General features: G+C 40.5%; 1 protein-coding gene across 4 annotated transcripts in view; it reads right to left on the bottom strand.

The window, feature by feature from the left end:
- Positions 1–2498: 2498 nt before the first annotated feature.
- Positions 2499–26991, bottom strand: part of RMDN2 (regulator of microtubule dynamics 2) — a 66189-nt gene continuing 41696 nt past the window's right edge. For 2 of the 4 annotated variants that reach the window (XM_024753444.1, XM_024753447.1), the window contains exons 8-12: positions 20566–20664; positions 14434–14487; positions 14265–14345; positions 2794–2843; positions 2499–2688 (exon numbers count right to left, since the gene is read on the bottom strand). In XM_024753444.1, coding sequence (XP_024609212.1) covers positions 2583–2688; positions 2794–2843; positions 14265–14345; positions 14434–14487; positions 20566–20664 — 390 coding nt within the window. In that variant the 3' untranslated portion in view covers positions 2499–2582. Of the gene's footprint in view, positions 2689–2764; positions 2844–14264; positions 14346–14433; positions 14488–20565; positions 20665–26991 lie in introns of those variants that run through there. The other 2 variants (XM_024753445.1, XM_024753443.1) reach the window with 2 other exon arrangements.

Genomic DNA, 26991 nt, shown 5'->3' with positions numbered 1-26991 from the left:
AAGCTTTTTGACAACTTTTAGGCACAAGAGAGATTTTCATGTTACAATGAAGGATATTCAGTACTTAGAAAGATAACATTGCAAATTACATGGACATGACAATTGTTAAAATTTTAGTGGAACACTGCGTGACTTCTTGAATGTTTTATGAGAAATTTTAACATGCACCTTATTATCTTCTGAAATCAAACACATTCAAGAAGTTCTGGATCGGAACTCCCCCTTCCCAAAGCTGTGCGTGAACTCTCTTGAAAGTTTAGGAGTTTGTGTACTTTGTCTGTGGTGCAGGCTGTACCACTGGCTTGGCCTTGGTGACCCACCAGGAGAAATCGTTTCAGAAACACTCGGCAGCTATTCTGTCTTTTCCCAGGTCAGCAGAATGAGTGGTGAGTGAAGCAACTACAGAAGGAGTTCACAGTGGTTCACTCTGTGTGAAATTCACTGGAGTAAGTGAAATAATTTACATATAATGCTGCCATCCGAAAACACTACTCAGCTTTTAAAAGGCGGGGAGGTGGATTTAATGTGGAAACCGTCTTTAGCTGGCTTCATCACACACAGATGCTTTGATTTCATGACTTGATGAAGACTAGCTATGACCAGGCGTGACCCTGGAACGGAGCACAGAACACGGCTTTGATGTTAATTTGAAGGGGGTATGGTATTACCATGGTGAGGAGGGAGATTTCCTCCATTAACCTCCTACTGAAAAATCTGTCCAATGTTTCAGACATTAACAAGATTTTAAAGATTCAAGTAACTTTTAGAAATGTTACACTCCTATTGGGTTAAGTCCTTATTCAGAAACTGATCACTCAATCAAGGTACATCAACTTGTCCACTGAAAACGTATTGACTACAGGGACCAAATGGGAATTCTGTTAAAACAAGATTGGTTAGGTCTTGTTATGTTTCAATTATGATCCCAAGTCCCACCATCACCAAAGAGCGTTCCCGCTGTTTCTCATAATTCTTAGCGGAAGTCTTTGTACCACCCTCTGCTGGAATGAGCTGCTCCTACAAAGCCTACAATGTGGTTGATTCTACATTATTTTCTGCTGCTAAAATCACCTGTCTCGACTTGCACATTCACCTAGCTGTTTAGAGATAGCTAGAGGTAGCCATGGCCTTGTGGATACTGTGTATCCATGAGGGTACCTGTAAAACTCTTGTCCCTTCCAGCTAGTAGTTTCAGTGTTAGACCAATTGTCAGAGTTTGGGCAAGAATCAGTTGGATTGATTTAGGTATCTCGATGGGCCGTTATAAAAGACAAGAGGGAGAAACTAGCTCAGATTGATTAACTGGTATCACTAAGTCAAGGCTTGAAATTGAGTGCGTAAGTGTGTGTGTCCGTGCATTTGGGATAGCAAACAATAAATTTAAGCTTTGACCTGATTTCCAGGATAAGGCTGGTTAAAGGGTAGTGGGGAATCTAGAAATCACTGCTAGGTAAGTTCAATTTAAAAATCCTTTTAGAGTCATGTACCAAAATGTTCATTGCAGCTCTATTTACAATAGCCTGGAGATGGAAACAACCTAAGTGTCCATCATTGGATGAATGGATAAAGAAGATGTGGCACATATATACAATGGAATATTACTCAGCCATAAAAAGAAACGAAATTGAGCTATTTGTAATGAGGTGGATAGACTTAGAGTCTGTCATACAGAGTGAAGTAAGAAAGAGAGAGACAAATACTGTATGCTAACACATATATATGGAATTTAAGAACAAAATGTCATGAAGAACCTAGGGGTAAGTCAGAAATAAAGACACAGACCTACTGGAGAATGGACTTGAGGATATGGGGAGGGGGAAGGGTAAGCTGTGACAAAGTGAGAGAGAGGCATGGACATATATACACTACCAAACGTAAGGTAGATAGCTAGTGGGAAGCAGCCACATCACGCAGGGAGATCAGCTCGGTGCTTTGTGACCACCTAGAGGGGTGGGATAGGGAGGGTGGGAGGGAGGGAGACGCAAGAGGGAAGAGACATGGGAACATATGTATATGTATAACTGATTCACTTTGTTATAAAGCAGAAACTAACACACCATTGTAAAGCAATTATACCCCAATAAAGATGTTAAAAAAAAAAGATTATTTCCATAAAATGAAATTACAAGATTAAAGAGTTTTTATATTTTTAATGTTCTAGACACACTGTACCAAATGTTTGTGTCAAAATGCCCTCCCAGCAGCAGTGTATGAGAATGGTCCATCTCATGGCATCATTGCCAGCATTGAACGTTTCTTTAAAGAAAAAAAGAAATCCTTGCTAATTTGATGGTAAAACAGTATCTTATTGTAATTTTCTTCACATTTTAAAAATTACTAGTTATATTTCCCCTTTTGTTTTTCCTCTCCTATCAACAACTCGTTCATGTCCTTTGCCTTTTTTTCCATTTTTTATTCACATTAATGAAATTATTTTGTTTTGTAAAGTCACCATTGAAGCAGCAATAAAACACTCACTTGAGTTCATTTTATTGAATTGACTTAAATAGTTTATTCTGAAGACTATAGTTTAATAGGAAAAATATAAAGCGTACATGTTTAAAGATCATTTTGTAGTAACATTATAGGAAACAGATTCCTCCAAATAACATGATTAGTTGTGTAGTGCTACTAGTGGAATGCCTTCTGCAGAAACGTGGTTTTGCCTTGATATCTGAGCACATTACCCTTACATCAGAAAAGAAAAAAGGATAATAAAAAAACACAACTTTCATTAGTTTAAATTTTAGTAGACCATATCTGATTTGTTGAAGAGCAAGTTCTTTTATTTACCTCTTCAAGGAAGTGTTTATTTTTTTCACCTCTTTCTGTGCATCTTTATCCTATAAAGAAAATACAAATACACAAAAAGATTTCACACATTCAACCTCATACTCTAGGTACTTTGAAGTAGACTTTTGTTGAATGAGGGAATACTCTTTTAAAGACCATTACAAAGAAACTGTGCATTTCTTAGGACCAGGCATGAATCAGATCTCTGAAAATGTAAGTGATTTCCAGGCTCTTCCTCCAGCTGGTCTGGAGTGGTAGATATAGGAAGGTGAGCCCCTTCTATAGAAGCTGACACACTGGATCCACCAGCGTGTTAATGATAACATTGTTTTCTTCTTCAACTGTAACATGTGGAAAAGGTCCTGGTCCTAGCAGCAGAATTTGAAGAAATCTGAGATTCCTCTGTAAGATCCAGACAAGATTCCACTACAAGATCCAAACTACCTACTTTATCAGGTAGTTTATATTTAAGATTAAAAATCATGTAATATGTTTTATAGGACTCCACATGTGTTATTTCCTTAAAACAAGTGTGGAAGTTAGGAAGAGTAGAAACAAATTCAGATGGTAAGGTACTCCTATGCGCTTTTGTGTTTAACAGATACTGAGCATCTATCAGAAAGGATTTAAGGAATGTTAACACATTTAAAATAAACAGATGAGGAAAACTGGACAAGGTAGATTTTGGAAGTAGCTGTTAGCTAGATTTTTTTAAAAACTGGAAGTTCTTTAATAGTTTTAATCATAAACATTAACACACTGATTCTACTGTAATGTCTGATCAACTAGGAGTATACCTTCTATCAAATCAATATTTTTGAAGGTTGTAAGAAAATATGGTTAATGAACCTATGATAGTGATGCATTATTTAAAAGAACTTATAAAAAGCCATAATTCATGTTTATCTTTGTAATCCTAGGGCCAGCTCAGTGCCTGGTACCTGGAAGACCCTAAATAAATGCCTGTTAAGCAAGTGGCTAGACACCGGAGCTCAGTAACAATTTCCCAAATCTAGGAACCAATTTCTTATGTAGATGAGAGACTTATTTCAACTAGATGCCTAAAGAAATGAATATGCTCAAACTACAATAAAAGATTTAAAATTAAGATCATGGCTTAGCAATATTTGCCCTCAGGCACCACAAAGAATTCCTTCAACTCCCACCCAATCCAACTGCCAACACACACACACACACACACACACACACACACACACACCTCCCACTTTACCTCCTTCCCAGGGTTTCCACCTAAGTCTTTAATTAATTTATTTTTAATGGATAGAGGACACTGGCAGTGCCTTTTAGCTTAAGAAACCCCCCACCAACTAAAAGCAGCACCTCCAGTCATACTTTCCTCTGTCACTGCCCCAAATGTACCCCCTTCAGATCAGTGCTCACCCCAAAACCGCTCTTCTCTAGTCTCTCTTCCCTGACTCAACCTCACACTCCTCCCCTTTTTCCCAGACAGAGCTCCCTGGAACCCCTGTTAGAAGGCTTGTTTTGAAGTCATTTTTGCATAACCAGCAACGTATTTGCTAAAAGAATATTTCTGAGGGGCTCGGGAAGAGGATGAGGGAGTGGTTAGAGCCAGTGGTACAGGATAATTGCTCTCGACCATTTCTTAGAGCTGTTAACAAACTCCCGGTCACTTCCTTTTACTTTTATTTTTTACGACTTTGGTGCCTTGGTCTCCACACCGAGTTCCGCCACCACTGTTGGAGACTTCACTGTTCCCACGGCCCGTGTATCCCAGCCTCTTAGAAGGGTGTCTCCTCATCGTCCCCACCACCCCTGCGAGTGCACCCTGGGCTGTGTCAGACCTAAAACTGCTCCACCTCTGAAATAGGCATCCTGTTCTCTGAACACTGCCTATCCTTTGGGGTCATTTATCCAATTACATTCAATACATCAAATTTTCAACCTTCAATAGGTTCATGGAGCGATTTTATCCTTCTTGTTCTCTATCAGCTTTTTCCTGCCTTGACTTATTTTCTACCCACCTTAGATTCCACACCCTCCTACTCTCACTCAAAGACTAAAACCCTTTCTCCCCTGGGGCACTTACCCTGGTTCACTACAAACCCATCGATTCCTCTATCTAGCCTGTGACAAAAGGACAGGACCTTAATGTGCTTTGGATCCCACCGTCTCCGGCTTCCTGGTGACCTAGTTTTACCAGTTATCTCCCCCCTCTCTAGTCTTTCTTGAACCCTTCCTTCTTTGCTGGCTCTTTCTCATTACTATTTAAATATGCTCCTAGATTTTCCATCCAAAACAAAACTATTTCTCAATTCAAGCACTGCTTTAACTTCTACCTTACATCTCTCCTCTCTTTCCCATCAAATTATTGGAGCAGTGTCTGCACGTACTGACTGGATTTTCTCACCTCTAGTGCTCTGCGCTCTGTTGCCTCCTATACTGTTCCACTGAAACAGTCTGGGTTAAGATCACCAATGACATAGGCATCATTAACTTCATCTGCTCATTATAGTCTTGACTCCCCTAGAGTGTCTGACAGAGTTGACCACTTCCGCCGTCCCTTGGACTCTGGAGTCCTGTCATCTTTGGCCACTTCTTTCAATCTCATTTGTAGGTTTCTTTCCCTCCCATTACACTGGAGTTTCTCAGGGTTGATCCTTTGCCCTCTGCTTTTCATACACTATATAACCTCTCTGGATGATCTCAGCCATACTTGTGGTTTCAGACATTTATATGCCAAATATTCAATCACTTAATGGATCTGAAAATCTCACAAACACAAACTCCAAATGTCCAAAACTGAACTCTCCTTGTCTACCAAATCTGGTTCACCAATATTCCCTGTGTCCATAAAGGGTACTGCCACCTGCCCTGGTCAGGTTCCCATGCCAGAAACCGAGATGTCATTCTTGAGTCCTCCATCTTCGATATCCAAGTCCTGTAGACAATACTACCTACAAATCTGTTGAATCAGCCCTCATCTCTTCACTCCTCGCTGCCATCATCTTGGCCCAGGTCATCACCTCATGTTTGTGTCATTGCAGAAGTTATCTAAATTGTATTCCAACTTCCAATTTTGCTCTCCTCCCATCCAAGTCAATCTCCACATGGTAGCTATTGTGTCCTTCTAAAAATCTCATTGGTTTACTTGCTGTTTAAGACCCTCTAATGGTTTTCTCTTGCTTTTAAGAAAAAGGTATACAAGGCTCTCATCTCTTCTCTCTCTCAAGAACTCAACATTTCAGCAATATTGTACACTGGATACAGTGCTTTTTCACATATTTCTCAACTCCAAACCTTTCTGTTTATCTTTCTATTTCTATTTAATAAAATATGGTGTGTATACCACCCGCATCAGTACCACCTGGGATATCTGAATCACTTATAAACTGTGCTTGTTTGTCCATGTTTCCATTCACCCTTGCCATGTGGGTACATATTTAAACACAAATAGAATAATTAGAACACATGTTTTGTATTCTACGCTTTTTCCGTTACATTAAAAGGTATTTTCTGATTAAACAAAGTCCTTGTAAATACGTTTAGAGCTGCGTACAAAACTGAAACTGATCAGCTGATCAACAGCGATGCAGTAAAGGAAAATGCCTCAATTACTCACCATAATGTTTCATGATTTTTTTTTTTTTTTGCGATACGCGGGCCTCTTACTGTTGTGGCCTCTCCCGTTACGGAGCACAGGCTCCGGACGCGCAGGCTCAGCGGCCATGGCTCACGGGCCCAGCCGCTCCGCAGCATGTGGGATCCTCCCGGACCGGGGCACGAACCCGTGTCCCCTGCATCGGCAGGCGGACTCTCAACCACTGCGCCACCAGGGAAGCCCTCATGATTTTTTTAAAGACAAATACCCATGTATTAGATTTTTCATAAACAACTCTTATTAATCTACTGAAGAGGGGTTATCACATTGTTTATTACATCTCACCAAAATCTGCATTCAACTTTTCTAAGAATGCATCACAGTTCTACATCTTTACATGGTATTATTTTCAGTAATATGTCATTTGGCAGAAGTCTAATTATATGTTGAACTGTGTACTAAAGGGTTCTTCTTGATAGAGTATTTTTTTCCCTGAGTATGAATTTTCTTATATAAAATCCAGAAGAAGGCATTTCTACATTGACTTGAGGCTTAAGGAACTCCCCAGTGTTGAGAACTTTAAGGCTGACTAAGGTGAGATCATTTCATTCATGACACTGAGAGTGTCTGATACAGTAAAAGTCCTCACGTGCCCTGGAGTGCTGCTCTATGAGTAATGGGTTTCCCATGTTTATTTCATTGAATTGCTTCTCCAGCATGAATTGTCTGGTATTTCCCAAATGGCTTCCTCCTCCTGGTAAAGACTTGCTGTGTCCCTTCCTGTTTGAGTTTTCTGTGCAGACCAAGGCCTGAGAGATGGCTGAAGGCTGCAGCATTTCTCCCCTGAGTGAACTCTGTGGTGTCTATAAAGGTTAGAGCTGGGACTGAAGGTTCCTCCAAATTCATTACGTCTATAGGGTTCCTTTCCAGTGTATGCTGTTTCATGGCTAAGGTTAGAGCATCAACTAAAGGCTTTACCACATAGATGATATTCTTATGGCTTCTCTGCAGTGTGATTCACTTGTGTCATTTGAAGGATGAATTATTACTGGAGGCATTTCCATAATGATTGCAAAGGGTTTGTCTCTGGTATGAACAAAAGGTAGCTCTCTGGCTAAAGTGTTTCCCACATTCGTTACATTTACGGGGCTTCTCTCCAGTGTGAGTTAACACTTGTTCAGTCAATGTGGAGCTGTGAGTGAATATTTCCCCATCCTCACTATATTCAGAGAACTCCTCTCCAGTGTGAAATCTCTGCTACTGAGGAGATGAGAGGCTGTTAAAGGTTTGTCCACATCCATTCATCTATTCATTCTGCTACATATGAATTTTATGCTCATTCATTCATTGATAACCTCTAGTTAAAGTCTTTGCCCCCCTGGTTACTTTCACAGGGTGTGTGACTCTCCTGCGGGTACAGAAGTTTTCTCCTTTGCAGCATGTCCACTGTATAGTTATCTGAGTAATTTTGAGGCCTTCATTATGTTTCAAGCACTTGATGTTTGACCATATTTATGCAAATGTCCTCTTGTAAGAACCCAGACTATGGTTGTGAGCTTAGGTTACTCCTTTCTTCCCCAGATTCAAACTACCCAAACCTTCCTGCTGAGACAGCACACTTTCACCTCAAACTGAAGTCATGGGATTGTTCTGCATTCCTCAGTTACCCCACTCGCGGATCAGCTCTAATGTAGAGAAACAGACCTCACCCTCATGAACTTACCGTGACATTAGATGGCTCCTTCCTGCAGATATTCTGCAGGGGAGTTATGTCCTAGTTTTTAAGACTTTCCAGCCTAGACGCTGGCCTTGGGGAAATCTTCTCCCTCCCCCACCTCAGCTCTTCCCCTTGAACCAACTGGGAAGTCACATCTGATTTCAGAGCTCACACCCAAGGGAGAGCCAATGACTGGTGTTTTCTAGCATCATGTCTCTGCACGGCTTCCCCTGAGATGGGTCCAGCAGGCCCATTCTTTCTGAGTAAAGTCCACAGCCATGTCCTCAAAGGTCATCATTTCCTGTGGCTGCAATGCCAGGAACCCAGCTACCACCTGCCTTCCCCTGTTTTCTTACTCAGGGACAGCCTGAGCACTAAGCCAGCAGAGCAAAACTCAACGGACAGAGACCTGAGTGAGTCACATTGATAGTGAGGTTGCTGTCATCACGCACTGCAGCGCAGAGCTTCTTTCTCTCTAGAAAAAGGACAGGAATCCATACTTTTAACAAGCCCCCCATACCCAAGAAAGTCTTAAAGATTTAAACCATTGGGTTTAAATTCTAACTTCCTTAGAATCTCAGGTTACCTATCAAAACCTCAGGAAGGCCTTTCTTAGCCCCCGGTCCAGGTTGCAGTCCCAGTTTTACTTTCTCATAAATCTCTGTGATTTTATTTCCATTACACTCATCACACTTTATTGCTATTACTTGTTCAGTGCCTGCCTTCTCCACTAGACTACAGAATTCATGGTGGCAAGGATAGGATCTGTTTTTTTTCTCACTGTATCCCAAGCCTCTGGCAGAGCATCACCATATTTGCAAGATAAATGAATAAAGGTAATTTTTTTCACTCACTCAAACACACATTCAAAAACATAGATTTATTTGATCTGAAAGAGTCAGAAAATATTATGTTTTGATTAAATACATCAATGCTCTATGCTACAGAGATAAATAAGAGAGAGACTCATTTATATTAAATCATTATGCTCTAAGCATTTGGGTAATGATTTATCAAACATCAACTTTACTAGACTGCATACTGATTAAAAATAACTGATCCCAAACTGATTCTACATCATCAGTTATTTTAAGAAAATTAATTACAAGGAAGGCTAAGCAATCTCTTTAAGGTATTTTTAAGATCAACTTAAAGAATACAGCTAAGGCCATTACATACTGAGAAAGCTTAAGAAATAATGTATTTCGAATGCAGATGAATAGAAGGTAGGAGACAAAAGAGTAGAAACAGGAGGGTGTAAACAGAGTAACATTGCCTGCCTATAATTCACAAAATGTCTGTTCAGACAGTGGGAAAGTCCACTCTGTCCACTCTGAAATGGCTTTATTAATTGTTTTTTAATGTATAGGAAGAATGAATTCTCCAGGCATGGAGAGCACAGATGAGTTAATGCATAAGATATACATTTAAACCAGAAAGAAACAGGCAGATATGAATTTCTAACAAATGAGACCCTGGACAACACTGCTGGATTTTGGTAAGTGATCCAGCCACCCCTCTGAGTTGTAGCATCCCTAGAACAGGAAGACAGGTGAAGAGCTGTGGACTAACTATACTTTCTAAACTTACCTGAAAACACGATGTCTTAATTAAGATGATCAAATATGAGGTCTTAATTAAGATAGAACATTTAAAGTAGAATTAGGATTTTAGGAAATTCCTTGGTGGTCTAGTGGTCAAGACTTGGCATTCTCACTGCCAGGGCCCTGGGTTCGATCCCTGGTTGGGGAACTAAGAACCCACAAGCTGTGTGGTGCAGCCAAAAAAAAAAAAAAAAAAAAATTAGAATTTTATTATTAAGAGTGGTTACTAAGGAGAGTGAATCTATAGAACAGGTTGGAAATGCAGCCCAGGACTTAAACTACAGGTAATTTCAAAGACAACTACACCACTTGCTAAATATAACGAAGTTCTTTACTTTCTGCCCTCCCAGAGGCATCTTCTCCCTGTGGTTGTTTCTGATACATTGTATTTACTGTCCAATAAGAGTTTGTTTGCCTTAGAAGAGTGATTAATGTCACTTCAAAATATTATAACAATTTAAAAAGTATTTTTCTTTACCAGATTAGCACATCCCTCATTGTAGCACAACATATCACACAACGCTTTTTATATTTGTGCTTTCTCAGTGTGCTCTGAGTCAATAACTTGGACTCTTCCTCCAGGCAAACAATTTTCAGGCTGTCAGCGTTGTTGTTATTTCACTCAGTGATCACTCTCACACTGCCTTAGACACAGGACTCCCTTTAATTTTAAAAGAAGAAATGTTTCTCAGGAGCTGACATTACCTATCTAGGGTCAAGAAAAGTCCACATGAATAATAAAATACTGTAATTTCAGATTCTGAAGCTGTAAAGTGGCTTATGTGCATGAATCTGGGCTCTAGAGGCCCAAGGGCTGACATTCCCGATATTAAGTGCAGTATGATGAGCTCCCAGCTCCTTGATAGGGACAGAAGTCACGTTCACAAATGACTGCGATGCCAGGAAGAGGGTACGAGTGCCACAGAAAGAAGCACAGATGTTATGCAAGTTCACAGGAGGGAGAGAAAACCGATGGCTGGGCTGCCTTCGCTGTAATGAGTGCCAATGGTAGGTATAGGTATTTTGGAAATAAACAAGTGCGTCAGCAAAATCACTAATGGGATATACTTCAACCTGGAAAACCTTTACAGAGAGAGTGGGTACTATAGATAACTTGCCTCATTCGATTTTCTAACTGAAAAAGAAATTGAGATATTCCTGACAGTACATTAACCACTTGAAAAAAAAAATGCTAGGAATACAAATCACTGGAAAAATTAAGTAGTGCGGGAAATATTTGCTAAGGCTGTTGTGCTTATTACATAAATAGTTCCACACTGCTCAGCTTTCTTAGTTACATTTATTACCGGTTCTATTTATTACTATTAGCACTTTTATTGAGTCTTCCTACCAGTACTCACTGAGTCCTTGTTATACGCCAGGCAGTACATTTGGCACTAGGAAGAGAGTGATGAATGAAACACACCTGGTTGCTACTTTCATGAACCAACCACACAAATAACTATATAATCACAACTGTGCTAAATGGCATGAAGGAAAAGTATGAGGTACTTTCTTGCCTGGGAGTGTCAAGGAAATCTTTCCTGAAGAAATGACATTGATGGTGAGGCTTGAAGGTTGAGTAGGAATAAAGCTGGTGAAGGGAATGGAGGGTTTGTAGGGGAATGTTTCCAAAAGGGGGAACACTGTGCCCCAAGGGCGCAAGGCGGGAAAGAACACAGTGTAGAGGAGGGGAGAGAGGGGAACATATGAAGCTTAAGAGATTGGGAGGAGCTAGATCAGAGCCCTGATGGGCATGCTAAAAATTTTGAACTTCATCCTAAAAGCAAAAGGTTTTCAAGCAGGGAAGTGACATGCGAAGGTTATGTTTAATCTGTGGCTTTGGCTGATATTGGGAGCCAAGAATGACTGGGCAGGGGGCAAGGAGCTGTGAGACCAGTTGGGAGGCTCTCATGATCGCAGCTCAGGTGAAAGAGGGTGGTACCCTGCTTGGAGTGGTGGGTGGAGAGAGAGAGAGAGAGAGAGAGCGAGCGAGCAGTTGGATGTCTCAAGGCATGTATTAGAAGAACTACGAGAGAGCTTCCCTGGTGGTGCAGTGGTTAAGAATCTTCCTGCCAATGTAGGGGACACAGGTTCGAGCCCTGGTCCGCGAAGATCCCTCATGCCACGGAGCAACTAAGCCCGTGCGCCACAACTACTGAGCCTGTGCTCTAGAGCCCTCGAGCCACAACTACTGAGCCCGTGTGCCACAACTACTGAAGCCCGTGCGGCTAGAGCCGGTGCTCCGCAAAAAGAGAAGCCACCGCGATGAGAAGCCCGTGCACCACAATGAAGAGTAGCCCCCCACTCGCTGCAACTAGACAAAACCCGCATGCAGCAACGAAGACCCAACACAGCCAAAAATAAGTAAATTTAAATAAATAAATTAAAAAAAAAAAAGAAAGAAGAACTACGAGAACTTGGTGACTGGGTAGACATCTGGGTCTGGGGGCTGAGGGATAAGGATGTGTCAAGGGTCATTCCCAGCTTTTCTAATTAGGTGGGTGGAGGTGCTATTTACTAAGAGGGGCAGATGAAGGAAGAGCAGAGGCAAAGGTCTGATGACCAGTTGAGTGTGAGACGTCTATGAGTCATCCAAGCAGAGATGTCAAGCAGGCTGTTGGATAATCAGGTCCAGACTCAGAGGAGAGGTCTAGAGACGCAAATTTGAGGACCCCTGGCAGGTATGTAGTATTTGAAGCCATGGAGGATAGGTCTGGCAGGTAGGGAGAAGGAAAGGGGAGAGAAGACTTAGGGACCAAGGATCAAACCCTGAAGCTGGTCAATACTAGACCGCCTGTGAGAGCGCTGAATGTCATGCATGAACATCTGCATATCAAACCAGGTACCTCACTATCATACTGTATTTTAATCTCCTATTCTAGTAAGAATGCGTAGACACTCAGTTTAAAAGGACTGCATGTAACCCAAACTGGCATCGTTCAGGAGAGATGTAAAAGACAGTAGGGTCCCAACCACTAACACGGAGCAGGCAACGAGAGGGACAAAATCTGTTTCCTGCTGAAAAAGTTACACAAACTGTCTTTTAGTTAAAGAGTGCTGTTTTGTATTTCCTATTCGCCAATGGAGCCAACTAGGGATTAGAGTTAGAAGGATAACGAACCCCGTAGGAAATCCCAAACATAGAAGCAGGCCAAGTCCTTGCGCAGGTGGCTGCTGCTGAGCCCTGTATAGAGACACAGGCCTCCCGGAACCTGGAAGGTCCTGCGCAGGTCTTGTTTCACTTCCCCTTTCCAGACTTATTTCCCATGACTGCCCTGAATACTCCTTCCACTCCAGGCAAACAAACCTTTGCTTTTCCACCTCTGTGTTTTTGTTCACGGCCCGTGACGTGCTTCGCCCACACCTTCACGTTATATACGTCTTTCCAGGTCCACCTCTGATGCTAGCTGATCTCTTCCAGGTGAAAATAATTTCCCCCTTTTCAATATGTCCATAACCAATTATTTGTGCCTCTCTGAGCACTTCATGCTTTCTACCCTGAGCTCCCTTTATTTGGATATATACCTTATGTTCCCTTCTAGGCTACAGGCTCCTAGAGGGCAGTGGGCATGTCTTGCATGTTTATATTCCTGATCACAACAAACACTGAAGCCTGTATTGCTCCAACAGCAGAGGAGGAGTACTTATTTCTGAGGTATTTCTATTCATTTGCGATTCCCAGGCTGATAATGTTTATGTGCTATGAGAAGGGAGCAGGAAAACATTTATTCATTTCCTTTTGTTCTCGCAACTCCAGTATACAGGAACACAGACTGAACTGTTAATGCTGTGAAACTCCTAAAACTTACAGCACGTCCAGAATTCTGAATTAGCGGGAAAAAGGCAAGAAGCAATGCGACACCTTCTTTTACATTAATGGTGTTCAAAGACCAAGAAAATGTTAGTACGTATTTTTAGTCCTCTTCGTGGCCTTCGACAGCCACAACCTGCTGTGCGCTGGGGACTGACAGCGGCAACTGCACAGAGCCTCCTCCTGCCGTAAGGCGGCAGCCTGTCTAGCTTGTTTGCTGCCTACCCCAGTTTAAGCACCAGCTCCCCAGTATCGTGCTGTCCTCCATCCTTCCTCATGGGGCCCTTCCCACTCCCTGCTGTGTGACACCTAACATGCATCACGATGTTTTACCTGCTAGCCCACGATTTGTGTGCTCCTTAAAGATACAAGGGGTCTCCTGGGGAAGGGTTACCTATAGCAATTTTTTTTGTTTTTTTTGCGGTACACAGGCCTCTCATTGTTGTGGCCTCTCCCGTGGCGGAGCGCAGGCTCAGCGGCCATGGTTCACGGGCCCAGCCACTCTGTGGCATGTGGGATCTTCCCGGACCGGGGCACGAACCCGTGTCCCCTGCATCGGCAGGCGGACTCTCAACTACTGCACCACCAGGGAAGCCCCCTATAGCAATTTTTAAAACGTCATAGTACATGTTAAATCCAAGTCAAAATGTTTTAGGATAGCAAAAACCTCCAGATGTATCTAAGCCGGTTGTTCATATTTGAGGCTGGAATCGTACTAATAAAATAACAGTGCTCCTTGTCACCGTATGGACTTACCTCTTTGGTAACACAAGGAAGCAACACTGCCATATTACAGAACTTCACAGCAGTATCTGTTTGTTCAAGATCAATATAACACTAGAAATGAAAAAATAAGCAATATGAAGCTTAATCACATTTTTGTGTAATGAAGTCAAAGTGATCTTAAAACTGTGGTCTTCGTTACCTTGGCCAAGAACATGTAATTGGACTTAGAAAACCCAGGGTGTAGTTCTTCGACCTGATTTTCAGAGAAAACAGAAAAGAGAATAACAGGGAAATACTAAAACAATAAGTAAAGTAGATATATTTCAATAAATCAGACATTAACCAAATTGCCCTAAGAATTTAGGATGGTTGTGTCACATGTGAATCATGTTATTAGCTCAAGTATCCTTTGGGTAGAAATATAGCTTTTGAGCTTATCCATTAAAATAGAATTATTATTGTGGTCATAAAGTTTACAAAGCCATGAGATACTTTAAGATTTTGTATAACCTTTGTTATACAAAACAAAGGTATAACCATCCTTTGTATAACCATCTTCCTCACTTCCCCTTCTCTATCTTTTGTGTTTTTTTCTTTCAGGGACAAAACAACTGGTGATACACTCTCCCCAGGACAAGTCCCTACAATCTCTTTGGGAAGCACGAGTGGAACGTGACTGACATCACATGGCAAGCATCTTCCACTACATTAATATTTGATTTCTTATGATCTCAACACACTCCATATGAGCTGAATAATAACTGAGGTCCATCACATCAAGTTCTTTCAAAGAAAATGCAGATGCTTAAAATAACTAGTCCAAGTAGCAGACCTCCTTGCAGATTTTAATAAGTGGGTATTATAACCCCTCATCTACTAATGTCCTACGTACCAGTTCCTTTTCTCTCTCTGGTAAATAAGAATTCCGCCAGGTATATGGTGTTGCTACTAGAGAGCTCTTCTTAGAACCTAAGTCAATCTTTGCATCGGAGCCAGGTTTTGCTGTTGTAAAGGTCTATGCAAGGAAGCTCCCAACCCGACCCGGCCCCCAACACAGAGGGACACAGAACCCAAAAGAAGGATACTTAAAAAAATTTATAAAAGTATGCTTGTTTTACAATACACTAACAATCCAGACATTTCCAAAATTAAAAAGCGAAAGTTTCTTGGTTAGAATCTTATTCTCAATTACGATCTCAGCCCCCAGGGGTAACCACTACCAACAGTTTGACAAATGCATCCTACAGACATTTTACCAAGCAGAGTAACCCGCCCCCTCCAAAGGAAACTGATTTTTGAAAAAAAACTTTTTAATGGGACCATTTCTTACATATTGGTCCAAAACGTTTTCCCCACAACATACCACAGATACATTTTTGTGTTCACATACAAGATCCCCTCATTGTTTCTAAGAGCTGCATTTCATACTACACATACACCATAATTAAATTAAGCGTTCTCCCTTAGACATTTAGACTTATTTTTCACTATTACTAATAATGATCAGCGAACATACTTGTTCCTATATGCTTGTGTGCATGTGATTACATGTGTAGGAGAGATTCCCAGAAGTTGAATTGCTGAGTCAAAGGATACATACATTTTAAGGATGGATACTAATGGAGGGGAAAGCAAGACCTAGGGTGCTGAGGAGCGTTCCAACACCCTACAGGAGCACATCCCTTGTAAAGGCCATTTACTCTCTACAGAACCCCAAAGAGAAGGGTCCTGGGAGGAAGAGGAGGACAAAATCTCTTGGGCTGGGAAGCCGGACTGGGTGTACCTCTGAACAGTGTGTGGATCTGGCCTAGAACCTGCTAGTGAAACAGCAAGGCTGCGAACAGACTGAAGGAAGTCCAGTCCTGGCCGGAGCCTTGAAAGTCCTATAGAGCCATCCATGGTGCTGATGGGTTCTGGTCCTCCCACTTCCTCTCTACTTCTCCGGTTATTTCCATTGTCACTCTCTGAGTTTACTAAGTGCATTTCTCGAGCCACGCTAATACAATTTTTGTATATTTACAAAATAAATAAGTCACAGGTATGAAATGTATGGTGTGGGGAATATAGTTAATAATTACGTAACATCTTTGTATGGTGACAGATGGTAACTAGACTTAACGTGGTGATCATTTTGAAACGTACAGAAATATCGAATCACTGTGTTGTGCACCAGGAACTAACATAGTGTAGCAAGTCAATTATGCTTCAAAAACAAACAAACAGACTCATAGAAAAAGAGATCAGATCTGTGGTTACCAGAGGTGGGGGTGAGGGTGTTGGGAGGGGAGAGGAATTGGAGGAAGGCAGCCAAAAGTTATAACTTCCAGTGATAAGATAGACAGGATCAATATAATTAACACTGCTTATGTTATATATGAAAGCTAAGACAGTAAATCTTGAGTTCTCATCACAAGGAAAATTTTTTTTTCTATTTCTTTAATTTTGTGTCTACATGAGATGACTGATGTTCACTAAACTTACTGTGATAAATCATTTCGTGATGTATGTAAGTCACGTCATTACGCTGTACACTTACATAGTGCTGCATGCCAATTATACTAAATATAAGTGGAAGAAAAAAAAAAGGACCTAGAGTAAACTTTACTCGATTGTACCTTCTATGTCCAGTAGTTCCCCCAGTTCTGAACAAATCCTGTCTAGATAACTTGCCACAACATATGCACACAGCAGCTTCTTATTTCTTTAATGTTAGAGTTTTAATTCTGCATATACACCTTAACACTTATGTCAAATTAACCAGAATGATCATAAATCAGAACATCTCTTTTTGTACTCATGGTTAAAAAAAAAAAAAGTCCAAAGGAACACAGGCAGGCTACTAACAACGCCTAAGTCCTAAAACGGAGCAGATCCTGACCTTTGCCAAAGGCCTTAGCTGAGTAACAAGGAAGGTAGTGTTACTCAACAGAATGTTCTGATTAAGGGGCAGTTTCTAGCTATGCTCTTATAACACTATCACAACACCTGGCAGAGAATACTGTACCTGTTTACTTCGTGTTGGTTGTCCAAGCTCCCTGGAGGCAGGAGCTGTGTTGGTCATTTGTGTTCCCTTCATTTGGACTAGGTATGTGCTTAATAAACATTGCTGAATAAATTAGCTTTGTTTTTAAAACATCTCATAACCTCGTGCAGCAGCCCTCTGTCATATCAAGGCACAGAAGACAGCTCTGCAGCTGGTGGAACCACTAAGGAAGACTCAGGGATCATGTGACAGCAAACAGTGAGTGACATCAGGGTAGCCAACATTGCCCCACCTGTCATTTACTACACACACTGATCCAGTGGTTCTTAACCATGCCATGGGCTGCACATGAAGGACCTTGAGAACTTTAAAAACGCTGATAAAGCTTTAAAAACCCTTACCATATGACCCCACAATTCCACTCCTAGGTATTTATCCAAGAAAATTTAAAACGTGTCTACACAAAAGCTTGCAAATGAATGTTCATAGAAGCTTTATTCATAACAGCCCCAAGCCGGGAACAACGAAAACATCCACCAGTAGGTAAATGCATGAGCAAATTGTGGTATATCCATATGATAGAACATTACTAGGCAAACAAAAAGAACTACAGATACCCTCAACAGAATGACTGCAGCTCAAAACATTATGCTGAGCAACAGAAGCCAGACACACACAAAGTACAAACTCTAAGATTCCATTAACACGAAATTTTCGAATAGGCAAAACTAAGCTATAGTGACAGAAAACAGATCAGTGGTTGCCTGGGGCACGAGGCAGGGGTAACTGACAGCAAAGGGGCAAGGACAGCTCTTTAGGGCGACGGAAATGTTCTATATCTTGAAATGGAGATGGATATGCGAGTATACCAATTTGTCAAATTTCACTGAACTACACAGAAAATGGGTAAATTTGATTGTATATAAACTATACCTTAATATATTCAGAGATTCTGAAACAATTAGTCTGGGTTGTGGCCTGGGCTGGCGTTTTTTAAAGCTCTCCAGATGATTCTAAGGTATAGACAAGGTTAAAAACCACTGACCGAGGGAATCATGCCATAATTTTGGATGAGGTGGGAAGCATGCTATAGCTTGAAAAAATTCCAGCAGGGGATTCACAGATGACTCCTGGTCTAAAACCACCTCCCTAGAGGCTTTGAGACTATGGAGGACCAGATTTCACCTGTTATATGAGCAAAATAATAACAACATTTATTTTCAGTTAGTGCATTTAATGTGCTAGACCCTGGGCCAAGAAAATTACATGCATTATTTTATGTAATTTTCACAAAAACCAGATAAAGTAGGTATTATTATGCATGCCTACTTTACAGATGAAAAATTTATGACTGGGAGAAATAAACATGCCCATGTCATACATATAGGAAAAAGTTCGGGTCTCAAACTGTCTGATTCCAAAGCCAGTGCTCTTGATCTCTACAGGACTGAACTGGATGGCTCTGGGGACTCATTCCTGTGAACCCTCTTTGGAGGCATGGAGTGGGTGCAAAAGTTCTACAGTCTGGGTTCCAATGACGTGACTCCCTTTTGGGACCAGGGGGTTGCAGACTCTCTTGGGGTGTGGGATCCAAGGTATGCGCTGCTTCCTTTTCCACTCCTCTCCCGTCCTAGATTTCTTAGTTGCTCCACGCCTTAGCCTCCTCAGTACCCTCAGGTGTTGCAGTAAATACGGGGAGAAGCATTCCTGATGCCTTCTCGCCCTCTTGACAAACACCATGGAACGCATTTCAGACAATCTAAGTCATAACTAAATGGTGAGGTCGCAAAGATGGTCTGCCAAGGTGTTTACATTTTAATGAAGTTAAAACTGTGAGCTTTTATTGAGCACTTATGAGTTGCTGGGCATTCTCTAAGCAATTTGCTTGTATTAACTCATTTAATCTTCACAACAACACTATGAAGGGTTGTTCACAACAACTTCACAACAACAACTATAACCTCCATGTTATCGATTAAATTGAGAGAGAGAGAGATTAAGTACTTGCTCAGTGTTACTCAGCCAGTAAGAAGTAGAACTGGGATTTAACCAGGTGCTCTGGTTCTAGAGTTTGCGATCCTTACCCTACATTATTGTGCCTCTTACTACTTTTATCTGTGTAATACTTCAGGTGCATGAGCACCTTAAGAACTTTCGTGCAGTGTCCTGAAAACCTGATCCTCCGGTTATAACTTTGATACTATGAAAAAATGGGTTTCAAATTCAAATAAATTTTTTGCTAATGAACATAGCACCTTTTATAAATCATTTATCTTAAATGCACCATGATCTCTATTCTTGTAAAATTTAACAAGGGAGAACTAATTCTCAATGGTAGAAAAAAGGTGAAGTGATGATAATGCACTCCTATTTTTGACCTGCCATTGTGTGACACTGGAAAAAATTACATTCCTGAGGTCTTGTTTTGTTATAAAACAAAAAAGATCACACTAAATAAAAAATAAGAAACATACAGCCCTCGTACTTGTATTCCCATACTTTTTTCCATTGGGCTCATGCTTGATTTTAGAATACTTATTTTTCCACTGTTCAGAGAAGTGCAATGCAACATATTTGCCATCTTAGATTATATGATCTCTAAACTCTCTCTCAGTTCTACAAAATCAATCCCTAAAATATAACAAAAAATATTAGCCTGTACAATATGTTGGACAATTACCAAAATCGGAGCCTGGTTTTGTCTACATTGTTACAAACCTGAAGTAGGCAGGTGGTGAAAGAAAAAAAATCTTAGTATCTATAAGATTCCATAATTGGTTCCAGAGAAAGATGAAGAGATTAGCCCAACAGGAATTTGGTTAAATGGGTGGATGTATTACACATTTTCATGTGTGCATACACACACATTACTATTTAGAGTTTTATCAGCATAGCAATTGTACATTTTAAGACAGGAATGAAAATACTGGTTTGGTCTGACGCCCCACAAATATTCCACAGAACTGTGTGCGATTCATAGAGTGACTTTTTAAATAACTCCCCTTCTTGGAAACTTTTAGTTCTTTAAGATGAAACTGGTTCTATATTAGGATAATGAGGAGTATTTAGGACCAAGTCTAATAATCAGGGCATGAATGCTTTTGCACATATTCACACGACCTGGAAAGCTACACTGGATTTGGCAGTAAGGGCTGCCACATCCAGGACCTAGGGCATAACTATGATCTAAGAAGTAGTTTGGACATGCCAAAATGAGGACTCAATCTGGGCTTACAGTTAAAAATCAACAAATGGAGAAGAGAAAGATTTCCTTGACAGCAAGAGTAGGAGAGCCTGGTTCAGATAGGAGCCAGTTTGACACTGAAATAATGGATAGACAAAATGTACCTTAAGGAAATTTTGCAAAGCTTCTTGTACAGTTGCAGATGGTATTTTTCCAAACAGAGTAGCAGCCATTTTTTTCTCAATCCAGCTCAGTTTTGAGACCTGCAAATATAGAGCAAATCACTCTTAGAAAGTTGTTCACCTTTTGAATGAATAATCTCTCCCCAGTTAGATGAGTGTGAGATATCACCTTTATGGTATTAATATTTTACCTTCTTTTTTTCATAATTCTAACAAACTGTGAGCTCTAAAAGCATTGGTTACCAAACCAATTTGAAATACTCATAAGGTTTGTGTCCAATGAGGGAAAAATGGGGTGGGGGTGGGGATTAACGCTGATCCTCTTTGTTCATGTGCTTCTTGATCCTGAGATGACACATAGTATTTCTTTGCACAGGGTGTAGTAGCTACAAGACCCTACCTTTGCTCTCTTGCCACCTTTTCCATGCTGCCAACCTGACCCAGAATGCAGCATCTCAGAAATGTAAACAGAACGAGGATCCTTAACCCATGAGGAGTGTACAGTGAGGGCCCGGTATAAATATTTATAATTCAGGATAATTTTTTTTAAACCCGATGAACACCAAAATTAAACCTCATATTACCATTTGTTTTTTGCTTTCATTTAAAATTTTTTCACTTTTCCCAAATATGAATAATAGATATATAACATAAAAGATTAAAAGGATTCAGGGGACTTCCCTGGTGGCACAGTGGTCAAGACTCCACACTTTCAATGCAGGGGGTCCAGCTTCGATTCCTGGTCAGGGAACTAGATCTCACATGCATGCCGCAACTAAGAGTTCTCATGCCACAACTAAGGACCCGGTGAACCACAACCGAGGAGCCCACCTGCCACAACTAAGTAGTCCAGGTGCTGCAACTAAGGAGCCAGCGAGCCGCAACTAAGGAGCACACGTGCTGCAACTAAGAAGCTGGTGAGCCACAACTCAGGAGCCTGAGAGCTGCAACTAAGGAGCCAGCGAGCCGCAACTAAGGAGCACACGTGCTGCAACTAAGAAGCTGGTGAGCCACAACTCAGGAGCCTGAGAGCTGCAACTAAGGAGCCAGCGAGCCGCAACTAAGGAGCACACGTGCTGCAACTAAGAAGCTGGTGAGCCACAACTCAGGAGCCTGAGAGCTGCAACTAAGGAGCCTGCTGGCCACAACTAAGACCCAGTGCAACCAAATTAATTAATTAATTAAATATTTTTTTAAAAGATTCAGAAATGAATTCTTAAAAGGGTACTATGCTCTCCCAATGCCATCAAGTGTCTTCCTTTCTAATCCCATCTTCTAGGGTTCTAGGTAGCCATTAACCTCTATTTAAAAAAAATTATTCCATCAATATTTTATAATAACTATACATGGAGTGTAACCTTTAAAAATTGTGAATTACTATCTTGTACACCTGAAACTGACATAATATTGTACATCAACTTTAGCTCAATAAAAAAAGAAGAGGTACAAACTACTATATATAACATAAATAAGCTACACGGATACACTGTACAGCACAGGGAACATAGCCAATATTTTATAACTTTCAATGGGGTACAATCTATAAAAACTATGTTCACTATGTTCTACACCTGAAACTAAGATAATATTGTAAGTTAACTATACTTCAAAGAAAATACGATCCCCCCAAAATTATTCCCTCGCTTTTCTGTATAATGTTAATTTATTGCTATGCTTACTTTTCTTTTTTTGAACTTGAAAAAAAAGATATGTTGTTTATTTCCTTCTTTGACTTATTGTTTTCACTTAGCATTATAGTTTTAAGATATCATCCAGATTGACGAGAGTAACTGAAGTTCAGTCACTTAAACAACTCTGAGATATTCCAGAGTTGTCTATTTAGGTCTTCTGCCCATTTTTTGGATTGGGTTGTTTGTTTTTCTAATATTGAGCTGCATGAGCTGTTTATATATTTTGGAGATTAATCCTTTGTCTGTTGATTCGTTTGCAAATATTTTCTCCCGTTCTGAGGGTTGTATTTTCGTCTTGTTTATGATTTCCTTTGCTGTGCAAAAGCTTTGAAGTTTCGTTAGGTCACATTTGTTTACTTTTGTTTTTATTTCCATTACTCTAGGAGGTGGATCAAAAAACATCTTGCTGTGATTTATGTCAAAGAGTGTTCTTCCTATGTTTTCCTCGAAGAGTTTTAGAGTGTCTGGTCTTACATTTAGGTCTCTAATCCATTTTGAGTTTATTTTTGTGTATGGTGTTAGGGAGTGTTCTAAGTCCATTCTTTTACAGGTAGCTGTCCAGTTTTCCCAGCACCACTTATTGAAGAGACTGTATTTTCTCCATTGTATATCCTTGCCTCCTTTGTCATGTATTATGACTGTAGGTGCGTGGGTTTATCTCTGGGCTTTCTATCTTGTTACATTGATCTATGTTTCTGTTTTTGTGCCAGTACCATATTGTCTTGATTACTGTAGCTTTGTAGTATAGTCTGAAGTCAGAGAGTCTGATTCCTCCAGCTCTGTTTTTTTCCCTCAAGACTGCTTTGGCTATTCAGGGTCTTTTGTGTCTCCATACAAATTTTAAGATTTTTTGTTCTAGTTCCATAAAAAATGCCATTGGTATTGGTCAGAAAAGATGGTTGACATGATTTCAATTTTCTTAAATTTACTGAGGCTTGATTTGTGACCCAAGATGTGATCTATCCTGGAGAATGTTCCGTGTACACTTGAGAAGAGTGTAATCTGCTGTTTTTGTACGGAATGTCCTATAGTATTTGTTGTAGAGCTGGTTTGGTGGTGCTGAATTCTCTTAGCTTTTGCTTGTCTGTAAAGCTTTTGATTTCTCCCTTGAATCTGAATGAGATCCTTGCCGGGTAGAGTAATTTTGATTGTAGGTTCTTCCCTTTCATCACTTTAAGTATATCATGCCACTCCCTTCTGGCTTGTAGAGTTTCTGCTGAGAAATCAGCTGTTAACCTTATGGGAGTTCCCTTGTATGTTATCTGTTGTTTTTCCCTTGCTGCTTTCAATTATTTTTGTCTTCAATTTTTGCCAATTTGATTACTATGTGTCTCGTCGTGTTTCTCCTTGGGTTTATCCTGTATGGGACTCTCTGTGCTTCCTGGCCTTGGGTGGCTATTTCCTTTCCCATATTAGGGAAGTTTTCGACTATAATCTCTTCAAATGTTTTCTCGGGTCCTTTGTCTCTCTCCTCTCCTTCTGGGACCCCTATAGTGCGAATGTTGCTGCGTTTAATGTTGTTCCAGAGATTTCTTAGGCTGCCTTCATTTCTTTTCATTCTTTTTTCTTTATTCTGTTCCGCAGCAGTGAATTCCACCATTCTGTCTTCCAGGTCACTTATCCGTTCTTCTGCCTCAGTTATTCTGCTATTGATTCCTTCTAGTGTAGTTTTCATTTCAGTTATTGTATTGTTCATCTCTGTTTGTTTGTTCTTTAATTCTTCTAGGTCTGTGTTAAACATTTCTTGCATCTTCTCAACCTTTGCCTCCATTCTTTTTCCGGGGTCCTGGATCACCTTCACTATCATTATTCTGAATTATTTTTCTGGAAGGTTGCCTACCTCCACTTCATTTAGTTTGTTTTCTGGGGTTTTATCTTGTTCCTTCATCTGGTACCTAGCCCTCTGCCTTTTTATCTTGTCTATCTTTCTGTGAGTGTAGTTTTTTCTCACAGGCTGCAGGACTGTAGCTCTTCTTGCTTCTGCTGTCTGTCCTCTGGTGGATGAGGCTATCTAAGAGGCTTGTGCAAGTTTCCTGATGGGAGGGACTGCTGGTGGGTAGAGCTGACTGTTTCTCTGGTGGGCAGAGCTCAGTAAAACTTTAATAAGCTTGACTGCTGCTGGGTGGGGCTGGGTTCCCTCCCACTTGGTTGTTTGGCCTGAGGCAACCCAACACTGGAGCCTACCTGGGCTGTTTGGTGGGGCTAATGGCAGACTCTGGGAGGGCTCATGCCAAGGAGTACTTCTCAGAACTTCTGCTGCCAGTGTCCTTGTCCCCACGGTGAGCCACAGCCACCACCACCACCCTGCCTCTGCAGGAGACCCTCCAACACTAGCAGGTAGGTCTGGTTCAGTCTCCCCTGGGGTCACTGCTCCTTCCCCTGGGTCCTGATGCGCACACTACTTTGTGTGTGCCCTTCCAAGAGTGGAGTCTCTGTTTCCCCCAGTCCTGTCGAAGTCCTGTAATCAAATCCCACTAGCCTTCAAAGTCTGATTCTCTAGGAATTCCTCCTCTCATTGCTGGACCCCCAGGTTGGGAAGCCTGACGTGGGGCTCAGAACTCCAGTGGGTGGACTTCTGTGGTATAAGTGTTCTCCAGTCTCTGAGTCACCCACCCAGCAGTTATGGGATTTGATTTTGCTGTGATTGCGCCCCTCATACATTCTCATTGTGGCTTCTCCTTTGTCTTTGGATGTGGGGTATCTTTTCTGGTGAGTTCCAGTGTCTTCCTGTCGATCATTGTCCAGCAGCTAGTTGTGATTCTGGTGTTCTCACAAGAGGGAGTGAGAGCACGTCCTTCTACTCCGCCATCTTGGTTCAGCCATCCACTCTTTTTTCAGTGGATATTTGGGACTTTTCCATTTTTTGCTCTTAGAAACAAGACTGCTAAAGGCATTCTTGTACATGCCTTCTAAAGCACATTTGCAAGAGTTTCTCTAGGGTAGGCACCATTGTCATATGGTAGACAATCAAATTTCAGAGATAATACCCAATTGTTTCCGAGATGGTTGTGCTGATTTGTGTTCCCACAACAATGTAAGAATTCCTGTTGCTCCATATTTTTACATCTCATGCTGATAATTTAAAATTTTATCAAATGAGTAGGTATAAAATGGCATCTTATTTTATTGTCATGTCCTATTATTTCTAATTCAAGATTTATGGTTTTTAAGCTGTTTTGTTTCTGAATTTCTATTACAATTGCATTGTGATCAGAAAACCTACAGGATATCAATTCTTTGAAATTTATTAAGACTTGCTTCATGACCTCATATATGGTCAGTTTTGTAAACATTCAACATATGCTTGAAAATGTGTATCCTCTAATGGCTAGATACATATTTTCATCTATGTTCATTAGATCAAGGTTATTAAATGTAAGGCTCCAATCAATGTTTTACATACTTTTTTTACATGCTTTTTTTTTGTCTTTTGTTCTATTAATTACCAAAAGAAGGAGATAAAAATTCACCACTACGTGGTATCCTTACTTCCCTTCCATGTCTTTTTATCTCTCCTTCATATTTTCTAACTCTTTGTTCCTCTGTGCTGCTTCCAGGCAACATTTTCAGGTTTGTCTTAAAGTTTGTTAATTTTCTCTTTAGTGGGGCCTATCTACTACCAAATCTTTCCATTGAGTTTTCTTTTAATGACAAATAATATACTTTTTATATCAAAAATTGTTCCATTGTTTGAAATCTACCTGGTCATTTTTGTAGTCTCCTGCTCCTCACCCATTTTTCCCCTAATTCATTTTAGTTTTAAAAACACATTATGTAGGTAGCTGTTTAATATTCTGTATTCCATGTTTCCAAAATCTGAAGTCCTTTCAGATCTACTTCTGTTCTCTTTTTTTGTTTCTTTTGACTGTCATCTATGAAGGCTTGTTTCTTTGTATATATTCTATTATTTTTCACTGTGAGCTCAACTCTGCAAGAATGTTCTAAGGCTTGTGTGTGATAGTACAATCCTCCAGGAAGGATTAGTATTACCTTCTACCATTTGTCTATGGCATGAAGATCAGGTTCCATTTGGAATTTAAATTTCCTTCTTGGGCTTTTTAAGCCTAACTGTATAGTGTACATTCAAGTTCCAGACTCATGAGGTTGGGTCAATGGTTTTTAAATCTTAGGGAAGTCCCTTACCTTCATGAAGACTCAGATTCTTAATATTTAAAACTGGCATAATAAAAACTGCTTACAGGGTTGTTAAAAGGATGAAATGTGATAAGAAATATAAAATATAAAATGCACATCTGACATATATAGCAGGTGTTCAGTAAAAGCAAACCTCCTGCTTCATCCCTAATCCTCTACAAGCCACAATTAAAAAGCTTCTTATTTTGCCTATCCCAATTTTCTCATTCAGAAAGAGCAGTTCTCTTCAGGATAATTTTTTAATGTAGCTGTTATGATATATTTTCACATTCTGTTAACTTTCCATAAACAGGTGTCATTTAACACATTGCGTCTTAGACTCACCAGCTGCCTTTATTTATTTCTATATGTCTTATGTCCCCTTCTAAATAAAGTTTCTTGAAGAAAAGGACAGCGAGCACATAATTTATGCTTAATAAACTCTGATAAAGGAAAAAATTTCTCCCACAAAACAGAGCAGTGCACCAATACAGGGGGCATGGGTACTGGTGGCTGATCACCGTCTGAGAAAAAGCACATTTAAAGGGAAACAGTGTGACTGCCACAAGGGGAAATGGAAAGG

The sequence above is a fragment of the Neophocaena asiaeorientalis genome, unplaced genomic scaffold (genome assembly GCF_003031525.2).
Source record: "Neophocaena asiaeorientalis asiaeorientalis breed wild unplaced genomic scaffold, Neophocaena_asiaeorientalis_V1.1 scaffold171, whole genome shotgun sequence".
Taxonomy (NCBI): domain Eukaryota; kingdom Metazoa; phylum Chordata; class Mammalia; order Artiodactyla; family Phocoenidae; genus Neophocaena; species Neophocaena asiaeorientalis.
Note: the sequence above shows the minus strand (reverse complement) of the source record. Positions and strands in the feature narration are given on the sequence as shown.